The sequence below is a fragment of the Protopterus annectens genome, chromosome 8.part1 (genome assembly GCF_019279795.1).
Source record: "Protopterus annectens isolate FY-2018-M chromosome 8.part1, PAN1.0, whole genome shotgun sequence".
Taxonomy (NCBI): Eukaryota; Metazoa; Chordata; order Ceratodontiformes; family Protopteridae; genus Protopterus; species Protopterus annectens.
In genome coordinates, this window is record NC_056742.1 from 375420768 (window position 1) to 375448533 (window position 27766).

Genomic DNA, 27766 nt, shown 5'->3' on the forward strand with positions numbered 1-27766 from the left:
TCCACCAGGGTGGTTTATTTGTGCCACTAATCCCAGGTTTGACTAGGAAAGATATGGCTTCCTCTATGCAGCTATGAATGTGGTTCTACAGTGCTTTTGTGCAAAGCACAGAGTAGGTCTCAGTGTCGTGGGTTCAGAGGGGCTTGGATGTTGCAGACTAAGTAAGTGGGAAGTCACCTGCATACCGAAAGACAGCTGCATCTTTTTGATTTTATGCGTGCCAGTGATAAATACTGTACAAAGTGCTAGATCTAAGACTGACTGCTGAGGTACACTGACTGTTAAAGGTAATAGGAGGAATACGAGTCATGCAGCTGAAGAATGCGCAGTTAGAAATGTTTTTATTTACTGTACAATATTATGGGAAATGTCACCCTGACTTATTCCTTCAAACAGTTCCTGATGCAGCACTTCTTACTCTAAGGATTTCTGAATCCCACCTAGTAGGACAAAACATCAACATAATTGTTTTCCATTTTAAGAACAAAACAATCTACAAAATGAGCTGTGTTTAATTTATATGTACTAGAACATGCACAGACTCACAGACACTGAGTCAATTCAGCAAAGGTTAAGACTTTTTTTATTTGTAATGCTATCACTTCAGCTGTTAAACAGCTAAGGTCTTTCACTGTAACAGCAGACAGGAAAGATCAACAGTGAACATGGACATGAGCACAATTAAGTTACAACGTCTGGTGTGATTGACATTTTATTATTCCATATATTGTGTAGAACGCATAAGACAGTAAGATGTACCAATTAATTTCATTTTCAATAATGTTATCAAGAAATCTTGCCAAACAGACAAATTTCTTCAAATGATTTCACTTACTGATAAAGAAATAAACCAGAATGATGACAAATAATTATGCCAAACCATTCAGAAGTGTTGTAACAGCTAGCAGCATTATGCAAAGTTAATTACTCAAATCAATAAATAAATTCAAAACAACACAGGACAGCTTAAATAATTTACATACCCTATCATTTATGCATTTCTAATATTGCATTTGTGTACTGGCATGTAGCCAGTATCAAACTAGTAATTATATTTTATTTTTTCATACACAGAGTATACAGTATAAAAAGCTATTGTTCAACAGGCTTCCCTACCAGACTAATTGCTAATCAATTTTTTTATGCCAAACATATTCTACAATAAAATATATGAAGAAAATAAGAGTCAGAACAGTAAAGATGTTGTCCCCTACTTACTAGTAGGTGCATTCCATTTTATCTTCTTGCGTGAAAATAACAATTTCTTGAATTCTGACAGTTTTTGTAAACCAGGTCAGTCTTAAATACAATTCCCTATGCCTGACAGTTTTCATAAACTAGGTCTGTACTAAGAAACCGTACAAGGATCATCCGTGCTTGGCTTTACATCACCTTCTAGTAACTCGTTCATTACAGCCTTTGTGAGGTAGCTACATGTTCCTCTCTTTCCAAGTGGAGGAGTGTTGTAAAAAAAGACATCATCCTGCAATGAAAAATATAACAACAGTTGACACTAAGTAACTGCTTTAGAAGGAAGAAGTATCATATGGACTCTATATAACTAACGGTAAGCATTATTTCATTGTGGAATTATCATAAACACTACCAAGAATTTACAAGATTTCTAAAACTTTCAATTTTCAGACTGGAAATCTACTGAAATGAATATTTCAGAATGCAAAAAATCAAAAATACATTCTGCTGGCAATGAAACCGTGACACCCAATGCTGTAAAAGAATAAGCAAAGGTTAGACAGGCTCAATTTCCACTAAATTGAACCACTTTGTTCTTACTGCATCAAAAGCAAGTCTTTGCATCAATATCTTTTCAGTCTAATGAAGGTTAATAAAACACTTACAAAAAATGCAGGAAACATTTTTAACTGCATACTGGAGCTTGCTGAATCCATTTTATTTAGATTAGCCAAACCTACCTTCCTCAGGGTATCCCTAGCACCAAGAATACAGTTTTCATTTACTATCTCCTATGGTAACTTTACACGTCTTTGTACTCCATTTGGATGTTTTTTCCCATACCTCTCCATCAAATCATCTATTAATAATTACCAACCAACCCACTGGTGAGGGTAAATTTACCCGAGAGAGCAAAACCAAGGTGAGGAAACTACCTACCAGGCTGGGATCACTAACAATAACTAGAAGATGTATTAACAAGAATGTAGCTTATTTTTTTTAACAAGTCTTTTTACTCAGTAGTACTTTTTGTAGAGCTAGTTTGATTGTGTTAAAACACTCAAAGATGCTTTTGGCGTGTACTGCACAAGCCCATGTTAGAATAATACATGCTTACACAACAGATTTTTTTTGAAAGAGCTCACTGTATGTCAGTTATACTATGGCTCTTTTAACCATCACTGCAACTTAATTTAGCTGCAGTTAAGTTTCAAAATGAAACAGTACAGAACACACAAAGACTTGCATCTCGGAAACCTAATCATAACCAAGTTGTTATAGAATGAAAAATGGATGCCAAGATACTCACATTAAGAGTGGAGTGGAGTGAAGGTTATTCTAAAAGAAGTTTCATAGGTTCTATCTTGCAGTACATAGATTGTAACTTGCAAATATATAACTACTTCATTACGGTCATACAAACTAAATCGTAATTATTTGTGGTACATGGGGCTTTGTCTGCCCCATGTACTAACAGTAAAAACAGGGGGGGGGGGCAAATGAAAGCTGTAACACACAGTACTGCCTCAAAGCCAGCAGCCAGAAGCAAATAGTACTTCTAATCCTCTAATTGATTTAAAAGCTGTTATCCACTCTGTGATGCCAAACACAAAAAAATGGCGTTGCAAAGTTTATTATAGCTTTTAACGCTATCTGCACTCCTCATCACTGGTTACTGCTTATGGTCTAGCATGAGAATAAAGCATAACAGAATTGTAATGTGCTAAACAAACTTTTCTAAGCAACATGTCAGAAAAGTGCTTAACAAGTTTCTTCCCGACTTTGGAATAGTGCTCCACAAAATGCAAACAACTTAAAGGAATAAGAAAATTCCAAACATTCAAGCAGTACTGAGTTTACTTATGTATTTATGTCTACTTCCACAATTTTTTAAACCTTTACTGAATTATCACATTAAAACATAGGCAAACACACATTTATATAAAGAAAATAAACCATATTAACATGTTCCTGATTACAAACATACATCACATATGTACTTTTGTGTAATTATCATCAGTCCAACATTACATAAACTGCTCAATCCCTGCCTTCCCTTAAACCTTGCTCCTCCTCCCTCCAAAACGATGTTCAGCATGTATTGCTCCCATAACTTCCATTTTTTCTATGTAATTTGCTCATACACTACTCTTAAGATTCCACTTTCAGCAAAACTTCAAATACTGTTTGCTTAGACTTTGATTTCCATTTGCTAGTAATTTGCTTGTTTAGCAGCCACCAAAATTAAACTTACCAAGGCCTAACTATGTCTAGGCAATTCAGATCCCGCATTACAGCTAAAAAAAATAATTTCCTTAGTTACACCTATTTGCTCATCCGATATTTCTGACCAAGTACTCTGTAGGGAATTTTTAAAGTCTGCCAACTCATTATACTCCCAAAACATTTGTTCTCAGTTACCTCTTTCTTCCCCATCATGCATACAACATTTGTCATCTACCTGAGGAAAAATTATTTGCAGTCTGCTTGCGGTACAAAAGTACCTATGCAAACACTTCCAAGCAAAAATCCTAAATATTCTAGACTTTGTTGCATATTCGGGAGCCATAAATATGTCTTCCCATAGTTTCCTTGTGACTTGCTTATACAGTCTCTCATCCCAATGTTTTCTAAATTCCTTTGTTTGATTCCTATAGTTACTGTGCAATATTTTATATGCCCTACTAATTATCCCTTTTTTACCAGCAGCTACTGCTCTAGATTCAACTAAAAACTCTACCAGAGCAGGTCTTTCACTTAGGATTCCCCTACCCTTTCTCTCTGCCTATACTAGTGATAGCAATTCCTGCCAGGGAAGGCAGTCTCTAGCCTGCATTCCAAATGTCTTCTTGGTCTCTTCCCATTCTATTACCTTTCACTCTCTAGTTATCTGCTCCAAACACCATGGTTCCTTTGCCAGTTTTCCTCAGTAAATTGCAACTGCCTCTTGCCTATTCTCTGTACTCCTAATTGCAATCATCCCTATCAGCAAAATCTCCCTTCTCCATTCTAGTGTTGGCTTAGTTCTGAGAATGCTTACTGCTACTTTATGAATATAATACTCTGTATGGCTGTTGAAATTCTCGTTAAGGATCTGCATCCAAAATCCCACTCTCTCCTTATTTCTTGAATTCCTCCCCCCTTTCATCATCCCTTTCCACTCTGAATTAAATCCTTCTGCTTGTGTTACATATATAAGCCTTAACTGGGTAGCTCTAAAATATTCCTTCAAATCAGCTAATCCTGAATCATCTTGTTCTATTGGAAGGATCAACTTATCCCACTTAACCCTTGGTCTCTTCCCTCCCAGATAAAATCCTTCAACTCTTATTAATTACTGACCACAACTTCTCCGGTTGACATACATGTCTGACCTGTATATAAAATTAAAGGGACTAAAAACATTTTCACTGCTCATATCTTGCTATCCATATCCATAACAGAGACCTTCCAGTTTCTCAATTTTTGTAATATCTTTTGTTCAGCCTCTTCCACATATCATTAACTGCCATAACATAATTCTTTTTAATCCATAATCCTAAATACTTCATTTTACTGTGTCCCCATAAATATGGGAATTGCAGAATGAATTCATGTATGACTGCATATTTTATAGCTACAGCTTTTGTTTTATCTTAATTAATTTTATAATCTGAAAAGAATTGAAACTGTCCCAAAATGTTCCATGCCCAGATGCCTTTTTTTTGGTTTTATCAGGTACAAAATAATATAATCTGTAAATAAAGCTAACATTTGTTGATTATTATAACAATTATACCCTTGAATTTCTGATTCCCTCATTTTCTTTGCCAAAGGCTTCAAATATAACACAAATAACAAAGGGGAAAGAATATACCCCTGCCTTCTTCCTCTATTCAGATACAACTTATCAGACAAGAACCATCCCACTTTAATTTCTGCCTCTGATCTCTCATATATCCTCCTAATTAACTGTATTAGAGGATGCAAATGCCAAAGACATGCAGGTAGGTGCATGAGTGTGTGTGCCTTCTCTGAAGGCTGGGCGCCGGGCTGGCAACTCGACACTGTAAAACTCCACTGCCAATCAATAGTGGACCAACGATCATCTATGGCGAGCCCTAACCGGGAAAAGCCGAAAGTCTTTAGAGGATGCAAATGCCTACTCATAAGATCCAAGCTTACTCTATGGAATGCTATCTCTGCATCAAGACCCACCAACAGCAGCAGCAGTATTTTCTTACATTTTGCGTCTCTCTCAATCATCACTGTTTTATTAATGTTGTCAAATGTTTGCCTTCCCTCCACAAAACCACACTGATCCACATCTACCAATTTTGGCAACAAATGTGCCATTATTTTAGCTATCACAGACAAACACTTTATAATCATAATTTAAAATTAAAATGGGTCTATATGAGAAGCTGGGTGTGATGGGTCTTTACCATCTTTAGGTATTAGCGCCACCACAGCTTGCTTTCAGCATGTTAGTGCTTCTCCTCCTTTTAAAATACTGTTAACCATAACCTTCCAGACCTTTATCACATTATTCCCACCTAGCTTCCAAACTTCCACAGAATACTATCTTTACATGGAGACTTTCCAGCAGATTGGTTAAATGTCACCATTTTTATCTCATCTCCACCTATCTTACTGTTAACTGTTGAGCCTCGTCTACCTCTAATCTTGACATACTTAAGTCTTCCATAAATACTTCCATTTATGCTCTTTCTTGATTTCCTCATTTTTCTGCTTTATACACATTTTCATAAAATGTCCAAAATACCTCTAATACCCCCACAGGATCTCTGGTTATTGTTCTTTTTATAGGCTACCTAAGTTTTGCAACAACCCTTTCTACTTTCCATTGCCTAAGTCATTGTGCGAAAAATGTTTGTGCTCTGAAGTTATCATCAAAAAATAGTTGCTTAAAAGACTTTAAAGATGGTTGCACACCAATCAACATCCCAGGTCTGTATTTTTCTTGTTATAGGATCCTCAAGTTTGGCAACAACCTTTATTTTCTGTTGCCTAAATTGTTGTGCCAAAAGTTTTTGCTCTGGAATTATTATCAAAAAACAGTAGCTTAATAGCAGTTTTTCTAAACTCATGCATATTATTCAGATACTCCCTTATTTTTATTTTGGCACTCTGCAGTTGTGCCTCTTCGTGTTCTGTGAGATGCTCCTTACTCTGCAACACTTTAACCTTTGCCAGCCCTCTACACAATTCATTTCTTAAACATCTCTCTTTTTTTCTTTTATTTCTACCCTATTTTGAAACTCCACGTTCATTTTATCCCACTCAGTAGCTATAACTTCTGAAGAAACTTCTATCTTCCCTAATAACTCTTGAATAATTTCTACTATCCATTCATTAAATTCCTCTTTTTAACAGGTAGGTGAGGAAGGGACTATGTTCTCATTTTTAGTTCATTACCCTGCATTTTTATCTTGTTATTGGTGCATGATCTGAAATAGTTAATTCATGTTTGTTACAGCTTTCAATTAAATGCACATGTTCCTGTGAAATATTTCTGAATAGCCTAGCTCAGTTATTTTACCTTGGGGATAATATGTAAATTCTCTCTGAACTGTACTACTGAATTCAGGTCTTCCACAGCAAATATTTTCAAACATTTCTTAAGAATTCTAACCTTGCTTGTTATAATTTTCCTTCTAGGTCCCCCAGTTACATAATCTCTGTTGTAAATCAAGCTCCAATCCCCACCTACAAGTAATATTTCATGCTAAAAGCTGATAATTTCTACCAACATTTTCTGAAGCTCCATAACAGTTTTAGGTAGAATATAGATACATGCCAGCCTAATACGCATCCCTTGCCACTGGCCCCTTATCACCACAAATCAACCATTATTATCTTTTTTGTCCCCTCTTCTATCACTATTGGAGCTCTTCTACCAATTAGTATACATACTTCCCTTTTCCTTTGTCCCTGACATTCTGCTGAATATCCATCCTGAAATCCTTTCATTCTTTTTTATCCTGAAATCCCTTCTTTATCAAATCCACATGTTCACTTCTTTCGAAATTTGTCTCCTGTAGCATTACAATTTCACTCTACATTTCTTAATATAAGTCAGTACTCATACATTTTGTCTATTCCTGTAAAGCCATTAATGTTCCAAAATAATACAGATAGTACGAGAATTATAATGATTTAGTACTCCCAACTAATTAATATGGCAGCTTTTTTAAACATCTATGTCCGGCTTTTGTCTTACATATACCCAATAATCTTTGGCAAGTTTATCCTATCTGCAGTTGTTTCTTTGTCACATCCATTTGATCCTATGTCACATTTTACAAGGCTTTTATTTTACTAAAAACCATCAAAAACAAACATATCCTCAGAACACTCCCATAACCTGTTAACTTAAAAACACACAATACTAACTACTTTTTCAAATAATAAAGTTTAACCCTCCTGAAAGGAACAACATTCCCAAATTGACAGCTGCACTCAGAGGCATTACCTACACTCAAATGAAAGTTCTCCATGCTAAGGCACATCCATGCTGGATGAAGGTGAGACTGATGGAGTCTTTGTCTCATCTTTATTCGCTTTCCAAATGTGAAAAAAAGATTGCAGACTTTCAGAAAATGTTAACCTTTATTCTTAAGAAAAAGTGCACTTGCTATTTTTAAATAAACTAAATTATACACTATTCTAGTAAATGCACTGAAATATTTGGGTACCAGGAAAAAGCTGATGTCTCTTATTCACTTGCAATAATTTCAAACTTTATTTTTCACTAAGCTGTGTACCCTTGTACCTTTTAATTTTATGCTTCTCTCAGCAAATATTGTCCAGACCTTTTGAGATTTAATGCCTGCAACTGTAGTCAGCTCATCTCCATGGAAACATAAGGACGGAATGTACAGCTGCCCTCAGCTGTAGACTTCTCACCTCACACTGAACATTTACTAAATGAAAGCTTCACATTAGTTTCACAGTGTTCTCTTTATTAGTGTTCTCTTATTTTTCAAGTCCACTTGCATACACAAACACACAAACATTTATTAGATTAAGCCAAGGGTAATAATCCAGACATTCACCAATGCAAAATTAAAAGAAAACATCTCAGCGCTATATATATTATAATCACTGGACTTTTACAGCTTATACCCCACCCAAACAGCCCAACATTACAGCATATTAACATAAAACATGCTTTGTCCAGCCTTTCCTTTCTTTATACATTGTAATGTTTACATTTAATAAAACTAAAAAAAGAAAAATGTATTTGCTTACCTTACTATCTTTATTACATAACAATCACTGAAAATGCTTTACAATATAACATGAAATGTACTACACAAATACAGTTAAGACGAAAAATTGTGTACTTACAAATTGCTTTCTTTTTTCCCTCTTAGTGCCCTTCCAAACATTAATGGCATGGTATATGCTTTTCAGTCCCTTCACAAGTTTAACACATTCAACAAAAGTCTTTCTTAGCCACATTTTCTTGAAGGGCCATACTTCACAAATGTGACTAATGCTTTATAACCTCACATTTATTTAACAGATGCAGCGCTGCTGGTCTTCTTACCATTCATGTCCATCTCCCAAACCTAGAATCTGGTTTAAATCCAACTTACTTCTGATTCTTCTAGTCAAATCCTGCACTTTTTTCTCTCTCTCAATACTTTTCCTTTGGAACATTAGAAAATATTTCATTGGCAAAGTTGTCTGTGAGATTTATTATCAGAAGAATGAGAAGCAGTGTCCCCTTCTGTTTGACTGCTCACTTTCTATTGGACAAACTTTTATTTCCTCCTTAGTCTGTTCTGCATCAAAAAATGACTTTGATCCTCTAGGGAAAAATATTCTGAAGACAGATGGACACAGCAGATTGAACCTCACACCAGCCTCTCAACATTCCCTGACTGCTGGGATAAATATGATTCTGTTTCACCTGGTGTACAGTGAATAGGCATTTTACACAAACACTCTACTGTCTCCAATTTTAATACTTTGCTCCTCTGCCACAGTTTGGTATGATTCCATCTTTACTAGTACAGGTCTTGGCACATACACATGATGTGCCCTTTCAATTAACAAATCCTTCTGTGGAATACCAGTCTAGTTACTTATTTGTGTTCTCATAAAATTAATACAGTCTGTTCCTTCCAGTTTCTCTGGTTCAGCATAACATTTCAGGTTTTCTCTACATGCCCTGTTCTCTAACTCTAGCATTTCTAGAAACAGCTTCTCTTGAGCAGTCTCATACTCAGTTTTATCTGTTCATCTGAATAACTGTTTAATGTTTCTTCCATGTTTTCCAGCAATTTGAGTTGATATGTTCATTCAGTGTTTCATTTATTTTAATCAGTTCTGAACACATTTGATTTTTTCCCCTTTAAATTACTGGAAGCCACCTCTTGGACCAAATTACTGGAAGCCACCTCTTGGACCAAATTACTGGAAGCCACCTCTTGGACCAAAGCTGAAGCTTAAACTTCTTTTGCTGAACAGCTGCAGGATTCTTCCCAGTCAGTGTTCTGTCTTCATATGTTCTAGCTGATTTTCTTTCAGACTCTTTGTTTCTGCTTTGCTGGCATCCAGGCAGTGTATGTACTAGCCAATAACTGAATTTTACTAAAACTGGCAGAAGTTACTAGCCCTTATTTCTCAGATTATTTTTTCACACTTGGAAAGCTGAAATTATCTGTTGACCAGTGTGCAACCATCATGGAAGTCTCTATGCTTCCAAACTTGCCACTGGTCTGGTAATAGTGGCGAGCTTACTTTTTCTATAAATTGGTCTTTCTGTGGTGGTAAGTGTAATTTACCACCTCTAGAAATAGTCAATTTAGCCCACCAAATAGTGCACTTTAAGGAGTAATTCCAGTAATGATATAAAGTGTATTCTCACTTTGAGACTACATCACCAACTGCTAAACATTTTCATGGTGAGGGAGTGTGCAATGAACACATTCAGCCAGCGGGTTTCTCAGCGATTCTAACAAATTACTGCATCAGTAATCACAGTAAGGAAAAACACTGCTCTCATTACTGGTATGAATAATTGTGTCAGCAAAGAAGATCACATCTAGCCATAAAAATGCAACTCAACGATATTAATGTACACTGTTCTTATAATCTTCAATATAAAGTAAACAGTTAAATAATTTCATGCACATACTGTAAAGTAATGATGAGTGCTAAGAATTTATCAGTTATGACTTTTTTTAAATAATGTTAAATGCTGATACTGGGCAAGGTAATTAACTTAATGAAGTTATTTCTAAATATTTTAACACTCCAGAAAATGCAACAGTGACTAACAATGCAGTTCTTGGATTCTACCAGGATTCTACTCTGTTACCTTTTCAGTAAGAACACAAATAAAATACAACTTGCTGTACAAAGCATTTTATATAGTACAAAAGAAAATGGTATAACAAATAAATATAATGAAAACAAAACAGTTTATTTTTGTCACCAGATAAATAGAAAGAAACAATTATCCTTAAAAGAGATGCACTAAGAATTGAAATTTCAGTAGAATTTTTGTGGTAAAAAGTAGAAAAAAAATGAATTTCAAATGCACTTGCTTTGGCTTCTTTCACGTTAGATCTATTATTTCTGACAGTAACAAAAACAAAGAAAATACAGAGCATCCCTATTAATTATGGCTGAGAAAATCTCCCCTGCCTTTTTAAGCATTCTAAAAGGCTCACTCACTTGCTTGTATGTCGAGTCCATTAGGTGTCTGTCTTTATGGAAATCTGTAAATGCTTGTTTTACCAGCTTATCCAAATCTACTTTATCCTGAAATTCCAGTTCTGGGTTCCTTTCCAAAACAATGGACACAACCATCAGCAGCTGAAAGGTAAACATAAACAAAACATCAGAACTTGAGGTACACTGCAACATAGTATTGCTGCAGAAACTCATTCACCAAAACCCATTTGGCTGAAAAAACTACAGACTGAACAGGTGTCTATTAAAAGTATTTTTACAGGGAGTAACACCCCATTGCCATACAAGAGGTTTAATTTCCTTGTTCCTCTGAGGCTACTAAACTTTGCGAGTAAATCTGTTGATTGATACTGATCTTGACTTGGTGAGCTTTGATGAATTAGTTGTCTCTGAAGTCTACAACTATGCTAATGCTACAGAAATAATAATTTTCTTTTGAACACTCAGAATGATTAACCTCCATCAAATGTTTATTACAAATGACAAATATTACCCACAGTTTAAGGGAAGTACAAAGGATGACACATCTTCTTACTGTCTTAATGGAACAACTCATCAGGTGCTATTTATCAGCAGGATGTCCATGTTTTTTTACCTGCTGTGAAGCAGTTTTATTGCACTACAGCTGCCTGGTTAATTCATAAAGAAAAAATGCCATCTACCTGAAGATGCTGGTTAAAAGTTGTGACTTTGTTTTTCTAGTATGACAGGCATGATTTAACAAACTGCAAATGTGGTGGAAAAAGGACTGAGAAAGGCAAGGGAGGGCGACGTCAAGGGATAGTATAGGAGATGTTGTCTGGAGTGGTTCACCAAAACGGTCACACTAAAATATGCAATGAGATGCAGTTCTTAGCAAAGTGACCTTGCAAATCGGACAACTGTTACTGCCTACCTGAAGTGGCAGGATAAGGTTGTATATGGAGCCCAAAAAGAACCGATGACACATGGAGAGGCAACAGTGGGTGGGAGTGAGGGGTCAAGATACTCTGATTATGGCTGAAAGGAGAATGGATACAAGTGCAAGGGGTTGTACCAATAGCTGAGTGGTAGGTGGGAGAGGTACTTGAATGGCGGATAACATATAATGCTACTAGAAAGGAAGTGGATACCAAAGAATCAAGATCTGAAAGGTTAGATACAAGGCAAAGGCAGTAAGGAACATTGACCACCAGTAGAAAAGTACACCAAGAATGCTAATCACTGAAAGATGTGGACATAGTTCTGACTGCCATACAGCCAAGGTACAGGTGGTATTGGCCTCATATATTCAGGGCAGGAATGGTGGAGGATACCACTATCTGCAGATGGTCCATTCTATAAGATCTCTAGAAGTGAACCACAGAGGACTCCCTCCACAAATGAGAGAGGTATCCATGAATCACATCACAGCATATATGCAGCAGTATTTACCAGCAGCATACATAGACTGGAGATAAGGAAAAACTGATTCATGAACTGTCATGCTCCGTATTCAGCCCTGCATCCTGTGAAACATCAAAAGGCATGCACAAGGCAAAAAGGATTTATGAAGCCAACACCCACAAAAGCTACTTGGGTCACAACTGCAGAGTACGCTGGGCTCAGTCATAGCAATTAAAATTTAACATGTTTGCCAAAATCACTGGATTCACTGGACAGTGGATACTCTGCATACCTCTCAACCTGGACACATCGAAAATCTGGACAAAGGCCCATGAACAGTAAGTAGAATTGTCTAAAACTCTAGATGCTGATTAACATAACATTTGCATGCATACTTATGTAACCACGCCCACTTCGATGGAATTATGGGATGCCAACATTTTAACGAAAGGAAACCATCATACCTCTCAAATGTCCAGATTTCTGCAGATTGACTAGATTTTTGGCTCATATTTTTTGTCTGTTCTTTTTAAAATTTGGGGCAAACTACTACAGAGGATTGAAGTCACTAAGTAATGACGTATATCTGTGTTTCAGACCTCATATCTTTCAGAAAATGCAAGTCAACAGAAAACCCGTTACTCTAACAACATTCTAAGTTTATTAATATTTAAAATCTGTCCATATTTTTGAGTCTTTGTTCCCCCCATTATTTAAGACTTCATCTGGATTTCTTGTGTTAGGAGTTCAGACTTGCTGCCATTTGCGGCACCAGTGCTGGCAGTTTACAGACATTTTTGTAAGTAGCCTACTACAACCAGATAATTTTGCTGTGCAAAACTGGTAGACTGCTATCAACCAAATTATTCAGACTACCACTATTTGCTGCGCAAATTCTTTAAGAAGTGGTTAAAGTAGCCACGATTATACCTCTCAACTGCCCAGAAGATTTTCACAGAATGTCCAGATTTTTCCCCTCATATTTTTGGTCTGTTCCTCATAAAATTTGAGGTTTCTAGCAAATCACTGAGTATTTAAGTCACTAAATAATGACACACATTTGAGTTTCATACTTCATATCCTTCAGAAAATGCAAGCTAACAAAAATCCTGTTATTCTAAAAACTTTTTTAAGTTTATAAGAGCATCCTCTACCAGCATTCTTCTCAACGTTCCAGATATTCACATAATGTCCACATTTTTCCCCTCATATTGTATTCGCTTTCGCCTAAAATTTGTGGTTTTCTGGCAAATCACTGAGGACTGAAGTCAGAAAATCATGGCAGACATTTGAGTTTCAGACTTCATATCCTTTAAAAAATGTATGCTAATACAAAACCTGAGTAAATGACTGAAGTTAGCCTAGCTAAACAAATAATCCTTTCTCCAAAACCTGTAAAGAGATTACATTGTTTGGCTAACAAAACCGTGTGTTATAACATAAAAATGTCATTATGTAAGCAGAACAGACTACTCCTTGTGATCTTCATATTGTGTACTAGCTTTTAAAATTCATACTATAAACAAGTCTCTGTTTTGATCATTTCACTTCTCAAATCAAAGAATAAGGCTCAGAAATACTTCTACTGAGTTTGCAGACCCCTCCCTCCCGCCCATGCTGGCTACTGCAGAAGTACCAGAAAACTAGAAGAAAGCAAGTGTAGTAGAGTTTTACAAGAGGTCAGTAAGAAAAAAAAATCCAGAGAACGACAGGCCTGTAAGCTTGGCAGCAGTGGCAAGGAAAGTTGCTGAGAAAACCATAAGTGAAGGCTGGTGCCATTTTTAATACTGGATGAAGGTGAGACTGATGGAGCCTACGCTACAGGCCCAGACTTTAAAACAGGCTCCAGACCCCCTTCCGTTTTTTTTTTTTTTTTAAAGCCTGCTGGTGCTGCTTGCTTGTTCACTTCATGCTCAGTAAAGGCTCTGGGGTGAGGGAAGCTCCATCCCTCGAGTTTGCATTAATATGACAATAGTTGGAAAAACGAACAGCTCAGTACAATTTAGGCATAAATTATGTAGTTCACTTACACTGCTGTTCCTGGCAAGTCTTTTAATACTGGCAGCACACACACACACACACATATATATATATATATATATATATATATATACATACACGCGTGCGCACACCACACACATACCACATCCTTATTTTTTTAATATTAAATATGAATTCAAACCATAATGTCAACAGAAAGAAAGAATAAATATTCCAGTTTAAAGCTTATTCTTTCTGCTGATGTTAACAATCTGAATGCATAATGCAATGCAGTATTAAAAGATTAAGAGGAGAACAGGGACTCCAGCCAGTCACTTCTGAGGAGGATTACTGTGGACAGAAACAGCTGCTACTGTGTAAAATCAGTAAAGGTGACTAATTTGGATGGATGCAGGTGCTGTTTTGTGTGAAATCTTTGAGTTAAAGTGCATACATTACACAGTCCAGGCTGACTCTGACATACTGTCTTCATCTGTAGCAAACTCGAACTGAAGAAGCAGAGTGCAGAGAGCAACCTTAGTGTAACAGATACAGTCAATGCAAAGAATCAAGAAGTCTGAAGCACTCAGACTACGAGATAAGTTGTCTACCACAGTTCAGAACTAGCAACCCTGCACGTGGAATATTCAGCCTGTGGATTACATTTACTTTTAGACAGAAGAAAGACAAGAGCACAATGCATTCTGAAATTGTAGACTCGTTCCAAAGCATCACCAGCAATAGCTAGAGCAGAATAGCCTATACTTCCAATAATGCATTGTGCTGTTTGATTAAAAATACTGCCAGGTCACTGCAGTTTGCCAGGAGTTGTGAGACAAAATCGGCAATGGCAAGTGTGTGTAATCTTATACAATTAAAATGAAAATATGAACAGACAGATTACAACAAGATGGATGAGTCTTACACAAGCTGTTTAAACAGAAAGTCACTTGTGTTAGAAAGGTAAGTACTGGCTTGGCCATTTCTTTCTGTTGTGACCCTCAAGTGCTGGTCCTACTCAAACCAGATTCTGGGATGGAGCCCTTCTGAAGCTGGCTTGTATTACAGTTGGTTGTCAGTGGCTTTGCATTTTGGATTACACAGAAAAGTTGTAACCTCCTGTGTTATCTGGGTTTCATTTATTTCTTCTGGTGTTACAGGCAGACAAGCTGAAACATGTCACACAAAATGAAACATTTCCTCCAAAAAATTAGCCTTTGCAGAGGACAGACCTGTGGGAAAAAAAAGTGGCTTCAATAATAAATTGACATATGCCAGCGATACTGTACACATTTTACCAAACAACTAAATGGTAATACATTTCTATCTAAATATTTATGGCGATAACATAGGAAGTATATATATATATATATATATATATATATATATATATATATATGGGAACAACCTGGACATTTATTTTATTTCATTGAAAGCCTTGTATATTCCTTACAGAAAAAGTTGTCATAAAGATGCCTTTTGTCTGAATTACAAATCTGAGGAGCTTCCTTACCTTGTAAGTGCAGCAACTGGAAATATTTGCATCTTGTAAATTGCCAATGTCATTAGTAGTAGTCATTTTCAGTGTATTCAAAGAAAATGCCCAGGCTAGGAGATTCCGGACAGTTCAAAATACATTTAATAATTATTAAACGTATTTTGAACTGTCCGGAATCTCCTGGCCTGGGCATTTTCTTTGGATTAGTCATATTCAGTGTCCTAAATCGGTTTAAGCTGTAACGAGCCAACTCTTTTGAAACAGAATCCACGGAGTTGTACGTCTCACACATACGTTTTTGTCTGCTAAAGAACTTCGGGGTACCACATTCTCAGACTTATACCTGCACACACAGTTCTTACACTCTGATGATTCCTTCAACTACAGCTCTTGTAATGTGAAAATGTGCCCTGCTCACGCAGTTATGATTTGAAAATGTGCCCTGCTCACGCAGTTGATTTGAAAATGTGCCTGCTCACGCAGTTGATTTGAAAATGTGCCCTGCTCACGCAGTTATCATCTCCAATATTTAACACTTTGTGATGAGTCTGGAGGAGGCATTACTTGTTTTGTCTTTCAGACAGCACCAGTCCTTAGTAGCTTAGACTCTGGATGTGGCCTTCATTGCAGGCATGTCCAGTACATGCTAATCTAAGGCCACACTGAGTGCTATAGATGCCACAGTGGCACTGTTGCCACGCACCAAAAGGTTCGCTGGTTTTATCCTTGACGGGACTGCAATGTTGCTGCACAGCAAGAGGTTCTCTGGTTTGATTCCTGACTGTGGCACATTGCTGTTCTGAGTTTCCAGGTCCTTGTGTTCATGTGGGTTTTCTGTTGGTGCTTCAGTTTTCTATCACATCCTAATGACATACAGTGGGTGGACTGGCTACTGCAAATTGCCTGTAGGTGTGTGTGTGTGCGGGCGTGTATAAGTGCATGTGTGTGTGTGTGATACAGAATAACGTATAACAATCTACATCTGTTCACTGCTTGCTTAGTAAGATCTGTGGATGGCAACATGTATGCATGAGGTTGATATAGATGTCATATGTTAATTAACAACACGGGACAAGTACTATGAGAGCTTCTTTCAAATAGTACAGGATGATAGAAAAAATGCTGAGAATGAGTAATGACCCTTGATGAGTTTTCATTACATTTTTCTGTTTGATCAAAGGTGTAAACAGCCTATTTAGTTTTATTTTTATGGTATGGAACATGGGACTTTTTCCTGTTTTTTCAGGTTGTGATCTCTGTGCCTATTTGAGTGAGCTGTTTTTTTCATAGTCAAACTTATTTTGGTTATTTTCTATGAGGTGTACAACTTGCAAGACTAGTTATTTGGTCTAGGATTCCACAGTCCATAGGTGTAAACTATGCTGATGAACACAGGAGCACTTTTTAAGCCTAGCCATGCATCCCAAATGTATCTGACAACTTTAGGAACTTTACGATTATTCTAAGGGGTTTATATAGGCGGGGCTTAGGTGGTCAAACATTTATAGACTACTTCTCTCCATTAGGGTCACAGGCTGGCTCTCTTCAGTTAAAACCAATCTGGAAGGAGGACTCAGTAGATGATGTTGTCGTCTTGTAATCAGCACTCTTGGAACAGGAAGGATATTTATGGCATTCGTTACAGGAGAGAGAAGACCTGTTATAAAGGATGACTGGTGCTGATACTGACTTGGTGGTAAGGTGCATTAGTGTTACTACTGTAATTAGGGAATTACTGCGCAGTCAAATGCTGACAATGAGACTCAAGTGTGAGTACTGAGGCTACAAGTCCAGTTTTGGCTAAGCATGTTGATGTGTTTGCTGCATAGCTGACCACACCTTAATCAAACATTACACTCTGCGCTTCCTCTGCTTAGTGCCTATAACAATCTTCTGCTGCAGTCCGAACTTGTTCTGTCCAGCACCTACAATTTAGTCTTACATTAGCCTGTTCTCCCCTGCTCGACACCTATAGCAGTATAACAATCTTATGTTACATTGTGTGCTTCTCCAGTTAACTATTTTTCAAATTAGTATGTTGAAATTGTACTGTAAGGGACGGAGACTGTTCTAGCGAACAACTAAGCCATCAGTACATTCATTATGAATAAGTATAAAAGTGCTGTTGCCTGCCTCATGCTATAGACTAAGACAGAATTTCCAATTACATTAGGAGATGGGAGCTATGCTACAGGAGTCAAACTTGGAAAGAACTGAACATGTGAATTTGATAAAGAAAGGTTTTCAGGACGGTTATTCAGTGGAATACCTGGGACAAAGGAAAAGAGGAGTACTTATATTAATTGCAAGAGGAGCTCCAACAGTGACAGAAAAACATAAAAAAGATAATAAAGGTGTATTTGCAATGCTAAGGGGCTACTGGCAGGGGAGGAGGATTACACTGGCATGTATTTATATTCCACCTAAAACTGATATAATGGCACTTAAGAAAATTCTGGGAGAAATAATCAGCTTTCAGCAAGGAATATTACTTATAGGTGGAGACTGTAATTTGATTTGCAGCAGTGAATATATCTGTGGGGGCACCAGAAGGGAAAGTACAACATAGGAGGGTAGATTTTTAAGAAATTTATGAAAATATTTGGCATGGAAGATGTGAATTCATTAACACGAGTTCATAATGAACTTAGATATTATTTCCAAGATATAAAAACTGGGCTAGGCCAGACAGAATTTATATTTCACAGAACATGTGCATTTAACTGAAGGCCTTGATATGTACCCAATAATTATTTCAGATCATGTGCCAATAATAACTAAAATAAAAATGCAGGGTAATGAAATAAAAATGAGACACTGGAGCTTTCCCACCTATTTGTTGAAAGAGAAGAATTTAAGGAATGGGGAGTGGAAATTATTTAGGAGCTCTCAGAGAAGATAGAAATTTATTCTGAAAATATAACTAGAGAGTGGGATAAAATTAAACTGGAATTTAAAAACAGGGTAGAAATAAAAAAAAAGGGAAATGTAGTTAAGAAGTAACAAGAATTATTTAGACAGACTCACAAATGTTAAAGTATTGCAGAATAGGGAGAATCTCACCAAACAAGAGGATGATCAACTGCAGAATGCTAAGCAGAAAATAATTGATTACCTTGACAATATGCATGAGTTTAGAAAGACTGCTGTTAAGCAACTGTTTTTTGGTAACAACTTTAGAGCACAAAAACTTTTAGCACAACTCAGGGAACAGAAAGTAGAAAAGGCTGTCGCCGAGATTAGGTAGCCTACAAGGAAGATAACAAGAGATCCTGTAGAGGTACTAGAAATATTTCAGAAATTCTATGATAGTCTATATAAAGCAGAGAAATACGGAAATCAAGAGAAGGTACAAATGGAAATGTTTATGGAAAAATTAAATATGCCAAGGTTAGAGGTAGATGAGGCTCAATTACTAACAGTTTGGATAGGAGACAATAAGAAAAATGGTGACGTATAACAAATCGACAGGAAAGTCCCCAATAGAAAGTACTCCAGTGGAAGTTTGGAAGCTAAGATGGAAAAAACTGATAGATCTGGTAGGTTTTGTTTAACAATATTTTATGAGGAGGAGAAGTACCAACATCCTGGAAGAAAGCGGTGATAGCTGTGATACCTAAAGAGGGCAAAGATCCAGCTTCATACAGGCTTATTTCAATACTAAACCATGCCTATAAACTGCCTACAATGGCTAAAAGAATGGCATAAGTGATGCCAAAATTGATATGGATCACTGTGGTTTTACGGGGAGGCAAGTATTTGACAACAGAGCACTGATGATCCAGAGGGAATCAGAATGTAAGAAAATACCATTGTTATTGGCAGGTCTTGCAGAGAAAGCATTTGACAGAGTAAGCTGGGACTTTATGGGCAGGGCAATGGAAGCAGGTGCATTTCCTAAAAAAAATTATAAGGTTGATTAGGAGGATATATGAGGAATCAGAAGAGAAAACTAAAGTGAGTGGGTTCCTCTCTGAAAATTTCTGTTTGAGCAGACGAACCAGTCAAGGGTGTCCTCTTTTCCTTTTGTTATTTGCATTACATTTAGAATTAATGGCAAATAAAACAAGGGACACAGAAATGCAAGGATGTAATTGGAATGGTAGTCAAGAAAAGCCGTCTCTATTTTCAGATGATATTGTTTTATACCTGATAAAACCAGAAAAGGACATTACAGTGTTGTGGAACATTTTGAGACAGTTTCAGATCTTTTTGGGATACAAAATTAATGAAGCTAAAACAAAGGCAATTGCGATAAATTATGCGTGGCAGCTAAGGATATGTAGGAAGAGATTAAACAAAAGATAATACAAAAACTGAGAAACTAGAAACTCTGTTATATGGATATGGATAGTAAGATACAAGCAGTTACAATGTTTTAGTCCCTTTAGTCTTGTACACAGGTCAAGCATATGTTTATCAACCAGAAGAGAGGTTGTGGATAGCAATTAATAAACAGCTGAAGGATTTTATCTGGGAGGGGAAGAGGGCAAGAGTCAAGTGGGACAAGCTCATTCTTCCAACAGAACAAGGCGGACTGGGATTACCTGACTTTAAGGGGTATTTCAGAGCTGCACAACTAAGGCTCCTATACATAAGCACAAGCACAAACCTATATTTTAAAGTTGAAATGGAAATGGAGGATGATGAATCAGGGGAGGTGGAGCTCAAGAAACAAGGACAGACTGGGATTTTGGATATACACCTTCAAGGAGAATAACAATAACCACACAGAATACTATATTCATAAAGTAGCAGAAACTATTCTAAGTACTAAGCCAACCTGGGAATGCAGAAAGAAGATTCTGCTGACAGGGATGAATGCAATTAGGGATAAAGACAATAAGCAAGAGGGTGCTGAAATTTATTGGAGAAAACTGACAAAGGAACCAACGGTACTGGGAGCAAATAACACTACAGGGAAAGGTAACAGAATGGGAAGATGCCAAGAATTTATTTGGACTGCAGGTTAGAGACCGCCTTCCATATCAAGGACTGATATGAGAACAAGCAAAGAGAAAGAAATAGGGGGCTCCTAAAAAAAAGACCAGCGCTGGTAGAGTTTTTTTAGTAGAATCTAAAACAAAAGCTGCTGTTAAAAAAGGAATAATTAGTAAGGTATATAAAATATTACATGGTAACTAGAAAATTGATCAGAGGAGGTTAGAAAGGATTAGGAAAAGAGATAAGCAACAATGGGGGCGGTATATGTATGTCTCCCAAATATGCAACAAAATCTAGATTTAGGATTTTTGCTTGAAATGTTTACATAGATATTTTTATACCCAAGTAGACTCCAAAGAATTTTTCCTCAGGTAGATAACCAATGTTGGAGGTGTGATGGGGAAGAGAGAGATAATTGGGAACATATTTTCTAGGAATGTAATGAGTTGGCAGACGTCAAAGATTCCCTGTAAACTATCCTATCAGAGATGCTGGGTGAGCAAATTGGTTTAACTAGAAAAAAATTTTCTCAGCTATGATACAGAATCAGAACTGTCTAGACATAGTAAGGCTTTGCTGAGCCTAATTGTGGTGGCTGCCAAAAAAGCAATTACTAGAAAATGGAAACCAAAGTCAAAAACTATACTAGAAGTAGTGAATATAGTAACAGAGATAAAACAACTGGAATTGGGATCTTTAGAAAAAAGTAGGAGTAAATTATATAGGAAAATGCATGCATGAGAGGAATGAGGTTTAAAAGAAGGCAGGATTTGAAGAAGACATGTAATGTTTGACTGACAATGATTGGGTAGATTTTAGTGATACATAATGTTTGCAGCTGGAATTATGTCAATATGGTTTGTGATGTAAAATACTTGCAAATGGGATTGTGTCAATATGGCTTGCTTCATTTATATAAATATATGATTGCCTAGGTCATAAGTGACAATTTAAGATGTTTCTTGTTTAAAATAAATTAGGAGATGGGACATGAAAGCATCCAGATTACACTCCCTAATCTAAGAGAAACAGGAGAGAGAGGAGAGAAAGACTTTTCCATCAGCATATTCAAATGTTCATGTTTAATAAAATGGTTGGGTACATCCAAATAAATCCAGATTAGCTGAAACAGTCATGCCATTAGGATTGAATAAGTTGACATATGTAAATGTACAACGGCATGCTACTAAATAAAAATGCTTTTAGTGGGCTGGAAAAGTGATGAGAAAAGGAAGATGACGGTGACTGTAAACATTATGGTGACCAGTTATGATCTGTGCCCTAGCAGTTTTAGAAAATGGAGTTTTGAAAGTGGATAAAAGCTCTGAGAACAAACATAGAGGGCTATGATCTGTAACACAGCATGGCACCCACAATGAAATCTAGCTGGCAAGATGTGGTGTACTGCATAATCCAAGCACTAAAAATAACAAGTGCAGACAAGTAAAAATACAGATATCAAATTAAAGCTATTGCTATGTATAAAGTGATGCAGGACAGATTGTGACAGAAACTTGTAAACAGTGGATATTCCCAGCAGGCTCTGTTGCCCCTATTTGTAAGGAATATCAGAAGCCTTGTTTTGAATTCAGGTACACACTTCTACTTCTAGCAAGGGATGGGAGCTGATCCCATGCATTACATTAAGGTGCTAATGGAGGTAAAGCAGCATTACCCTAAACTAGATTCAATTTATTTTAATACAGCAGAGCAGCAGGAGCAGCTTAGAAACGAAATGTATTGTGAGACTGTATTCCATCTGTGAAGTAATAGCTGTAGAGGATTAGATTATTATTTATTATGTAAAATATATGTGATTGTCTTTTATCTTGTTATAGGTGTCTTGGTTATAGGGTTGTATCCTTCCGGCCCTGAAGGGATTTCTGATGTGAGGAAGGTACTGTTTGGAATTACATTGTTCACAGCATAGCAGCAGCATAGCAGCAAAGCAAGCAAGGCACAGGAAGAAGGGAGAGGAGAGGACTGGGATAGGACTACAGTCAGTGAGTGGAGCTGTATGCAGGGCCAGTGAACAGCACCTTGACAGAAAAAACAGCACCTGACAGAAAAAAAAAGGGAACAACACCTGACAAAGGAAAAGGGAGAGAAACAATAAAAGGGAGGGCACATGATTAACATTATTAATTTATGAGAAAAGGAATGGGATGAAGAGAGCCAAGGAGAAAGAAGGATAGAGAAAGATGAATTAAAGAAATGAAAATTAAGACAAAATTAAGGTTTTAAGGAAAAAACAAAAGGAGGTGTGTTAAAAAGTTTTTCCACCTATTCATTGAACCTATGTGGTATGTGGTCTACCTATTCTTGAACCTATGTGGTATAAAAGTATATAATGTATTTGGGTATATATGAAATGGAATGGTAAATATATAAGAAGATTGGAAATATATAGGCTAGTAGAATAGCATTTCTAACTCAAAGGTTAAAATCAAATACACTACCAATCATTAGCTGACCAAAGTCAACTCATAATCATTAGTGGTTAAATCAACTACCAATCATTAGTGGACCTGAACTAAAAAAAAAAACAAGAAACAAAAAAAAAAAGAAAGAATGGGGTAAACAACATAATAGTGAAAAGTGGGCAGTGTTGCTACAATATTATCTAATTTACCCCAAAGGCTATTTAAATATGTGATAAATAACTGACGTATATAAAATGCAAAATACAAAAAACTGGATAAATGCAGCCAACATTTGCAAATGACAAAGTACATTCCAATTATTGGGATATATATAAAACATAACACATATAATGTATATACAGCTTATATATCATACACAGCTTATATATCATATACATAGCATAGCACATATTATGTACAAAAACACAATATAATATACAATAACAGATATAGTGTATAAACAGGATGAGAAGGGAAGCATCCTAATGAAAGATAAAGGACAAAACAGGGGGGGGGTCAACACAAAGAGAGGAAGGGAAATATTACAAAAGAAGAAAGAGACATACATTAGTACAATGAGGAACATTTTTTTATACACTGCATGTATTGGATTTTACAAATTTAATGACACACATGGCATTTTGCAGGATACCACACTTTCTAGGGGCATACAATAAACCAAATAATATTAATTCATTTAGGTTCTCTAAAGAGTACTAAAGTTTCATTTGTCTTCAACCTGTAAGCATTCATCATCGTTCTACTTCATTTGTGTTCCAACTCCAGCTATGGCTCCATCTTCACTACCTCTCCGACCACATAATCCCTCCCTTCATGGCCACATTTGCTTTTCCCTAACAGTTATCCCCCATGCCCCTCAAATAACATACAAGATCTTTGCCCAACAATCCCAAAGATCCCTTGCACCTGAGAGAACCAAAGATCCCAGCAATAAACAAAATAACAAAGGATGTGTCATATCTCAAAATACGGAGGTAAGATTATTGAAGACAAATGAAGTGGAACTACTCAGATGAAATGTTACGGTGAGTACATAACTTTTTTTTATCTGAAGAAGTTTCCTTCATTTGTTCTTCAACCTGTGGGACAGAGTCCCCAGCTACCTAACTCTTGGGAGGCCTTCATGGAAGGATATTCCGGAGCACCGCAGAACCAAAGGATGCTCTACTCCTAGAGACCAAATCCAGTTTATAATGAGAAATAAAGGTGTGACATGAGGCATGTAGCAGCTGAACAAATATCATCCAAAGAGACCCTAGACCAAAAGGCCACTGCCGTAACCATAGATCAGGTCGAATGAGCCTTCACTCTTCCTAGAAGAGACAAACCTCTACCTGAGTAAGCCTGGCCAATGCACTGTGAAATCCAGTGAGCAATAGTCACTTTTGAGACAGGTTTACCTAAGAAGGGCTTGGCATAGGACACAAAAAGCTGATCAGACTTGCGGAAAGGTTTAGTCCTGTGCAGATAAAACCTCAACTGCCTGTGTACGTCCAGTAAATCTAATTTGTATTCCCCTTTGTTCTGGTAGTTCAGAAAAAAAACTGGTAAGTTAATAATCTGATTAATATTGGCCTCCGAGGCTACCTTGGGAAGGAAGAATGGGTTAGTGCATAGTGACACTCTACCCTTGTGAAAGATCATGTAAGGGACTTTGATAGAAAGAGCTTGAAGCTCCGACACCCTTCTAGCAGATGTGATGGCAACCAAGAAGTCAGTTTTCCAAGTCAAAAACTGTAGATCCACAGATGCTGCAGGCTCAAAGGGAGGAGAAACCAATGCCTGCAACAGTAAGGTGAGGTCCCACGGCAGAATCGGGTCCTTAACCGGGGGTCTGAGACAAAAGGCGGGTTTATATTATATGTTCAAAGTTTGAAAACTTTGAACGGTAAATAATCGAATTTAAATGTTTGAAGTTTCAAACATCGAACATATAACAAAAAAAAAAAACAAACGGAACTTACCTGACTAGTGTAGGCAGGGGGGCAAGCCCTCCACACCCTGCACTCTTTAAATATACCAACTCCGAGACCACACTATAGTGCAGTAAAGGGAAGATTTCCCTTACTCCACTGTAGTGCGGTCTTGGAGTTGGTATATTTAAAGAGCGGGGGGGTGTGGGGGTGTAGGGGGGCTTATCCCCCTGCCTACACCTGTTAGTTTTGCCTTTGATTTTTTTTTTTTTTACATATGTTCAAAGTTTTATAATTTCGAACATTTAAATTCAATATTTTAACGTTTGACATTATAAAACTTCGAACATATGATAGTGACCCAAGAAAGGCACCTTTGAGAAAGACTTTACAAAGTTTAGTGGAAGCCAATGAAGACATGTTTACCCCAACATGAAAATTAGAGATGGCTGCTAGTTGGACTTTAACTGTAGAGGAACTAGTGCCCCACTGAAAAAAGGTATCCAGAAAATCTAAAACCGCCGAAAGCGGAGCAGTGATAGGATCCAAAGACCTCTGATTGGCCCATATAGAAAAATATTTTCATTTACTGTGATAACCTTTTCTGGTGGACGATTTATGAGCTGCTACCAGAATGGACTTAACAGGAGAAGACAGACCGGGAGTCCTAAGAATCATGGGAACTGAAGCATCCAAGCAGTGAGCTTCAGGCTGTCCAGATCTGGATGAGGAATCCCTGAGGGATGTGAAAGCAGATCCGGGACCAGATTCAAGGTCCATGGTGGTACAACTAGATGAGACCTCAGTAAGGGAAAGCAAACCTGTCGAGGCCAGAATGGGGCGATGAAGATCACAGTGCTCGCCAGCCTTCGGGCTGTCTGTAAAAACTTCAACATGAGGTGAAGATGAGGGTATGCATAAAGAAGCCCGGGAGGCCAAGCATAAATCAGAGCAACTCTGGGGGCTGCCCCGGCGGGGGGTTCAGAGTGAAAAACTCGCTGCATTTCACATTGGAAGGAGGTGCGAACAGATCACAGCAAGTATGACCCCACTCTAGGAAGATCTTTTCTGCTACTACAGGCTTCAGAGACCACTCGTAAAGCATCAGGATAGATCTGCTAAGCCTGTCCGCTAAAATGTTGGACTGTCCCAGGATGTACATAGCCACCAGAAAAAGGCAGGTGGAGATTGTCCATTCCCACACTCTCATGGCCTCTCGACATAAGGGATAAGATCGGGTTCCCCACTGTTTGTTGATATACCAGACCACTGACATGTTGTCCATCTGAAATTCAATCGATCCCAGAAGAAGAAGAAGAAGAAGAGCCTAGAGGGCCTGCAACGCAAGAAGGACCGCTCTCATCTCTTCTCAAGATCGAGTTAAGAATATAGTGGGAGATAAACCTAGATATGCTTATCAGAACAAGAAATCCCTGAAGAGGTTATGTGGTCCCAGATATCAACGTACATCTTATAAAGAGGTATTAGATGTTAACTATGGCACATTTCCATGCAAAAAATTTAATTATTGCCATCTACTGGATAATAGTGGGACTTTTTTTTACACCCGGATACTGATAAAACCCTGTTTTTTTAAGTTGGTAGTTAATTGTAATACTACCAGTTTAGTATATTTAGCTTACTGTGTTCTGTGTAAATCATTTTGCTTTGTTGGATGGCGGAAGACCCTTGAAGGGAACGAAAGATCCTCTGGATATGAGTCGCAGCACCCACTGATCTGTAGTGATGGACTCCCATGCTAGTGGGTGAAGTGACAGATGACCCCTGACTGCCTCCAGAGATGGACAGCAGGGCAAACCCTCAGGGTTGCTGTCCAGGTTTATCTGAGAAAGACTCTCGGGAACCAAAATTCCTAGGACCCCCTCTGCCTCCAGGGTGGCGTCTATCATTTCCCCCTCTGCCTCTGGGGGCAAGGCGAGTCCTGAGCATCCCGGGAAAATGCCTGAGACATGCAGAACCACATCTTTTTCTGGCCTCGCTGGTTCCTAGAAATGCCCTTTGAGGTGGTGAGAAGTGGACACCGATGGCAGAAAGTGTCTTCCCATCCTTCTCGCTCTGGACCAAAGTCTCTCTGAATGTCTTCCCAAAAAGGGAAGAACCATCATAAGGGGCATTGGTAAAAGATGCCTTGGAAGTGCTCTGAGAACTGACATTCTACATTGATAACTACAAATTTTAGGGTGGCCATTCATTCACTGAACGTCTTTTTGTCCTCTGCCGACATCGACCCTGGGGTTGACTCCATGACTTCCTTGACCAGATCTCTCTGGAGTCGAGTAATGTGCACCATGTAGTTCAGTGCTCTCATGAAGAAGGTCACTGAAGCATAAACACGCTTCCCAAAACAATCTAACATTCTCAGCTCTCAGGCGGATGCACTGTGGAACTCTCTTGGGCGGGTTCCTTCTTGGTGGCTGTCGCCACCAGTATAGCATCTACAGGGGACCCCTTGCGCCAGTATAATTTGTCCATGGGAGAGCTTAAAACCTTGCCCGGGCACTTGTGTATTGGCTCTATGGTGTCTGGCTCATTCCACACCCTAGATGTTATCAAATCCACAAGTGGATCGGCAGGAGGGGACACCCAAGAGGTAGACAGGCCTGAGCCGAATGCCTCCAGAAACACGGACTCGTCAGAGGTTGGTTTTGGGGCATACCACCCCCCTTTTTGGTGGAGGATCTCCATGATTTCTCCAA

The 27766-nt window shown here is 37.8% G+C and overlaps 1 protein-coding gene across 4 annotated transcripts in view; it reads right to left on the reverse strand.

The window, feature by feature from the left end:
• Window positions 1–566: 566 nt before the first annotated feature.
• Window positions 567–27766, reverse strand: part of PHKB (phosphorylase kinase regulatory subunit beta) — a 3137540-nt gene continuing 3110340 nt past the window's right edge. For all 4 annotated transcript variants that reach the window (XM_044081953.1, XM_044081952.1, XM_044081950.1 and 1 more), the window contains 2 exons: window positions 10888–11028; window positions 567–1483 (listed from right to left, as the gene is read on the reverse strand). In XM_044081953.1, the coding sequence (XP_043937888.1) occupies window positions 1349–1483; window positions 10888–11028 (276 nt within the window). In that variant the 3' untranslated portion in view covers window positions 567–1348. The remainder of the gene's footprint in view (window positions 1484–10887; window positions 11029–27766) is intronic.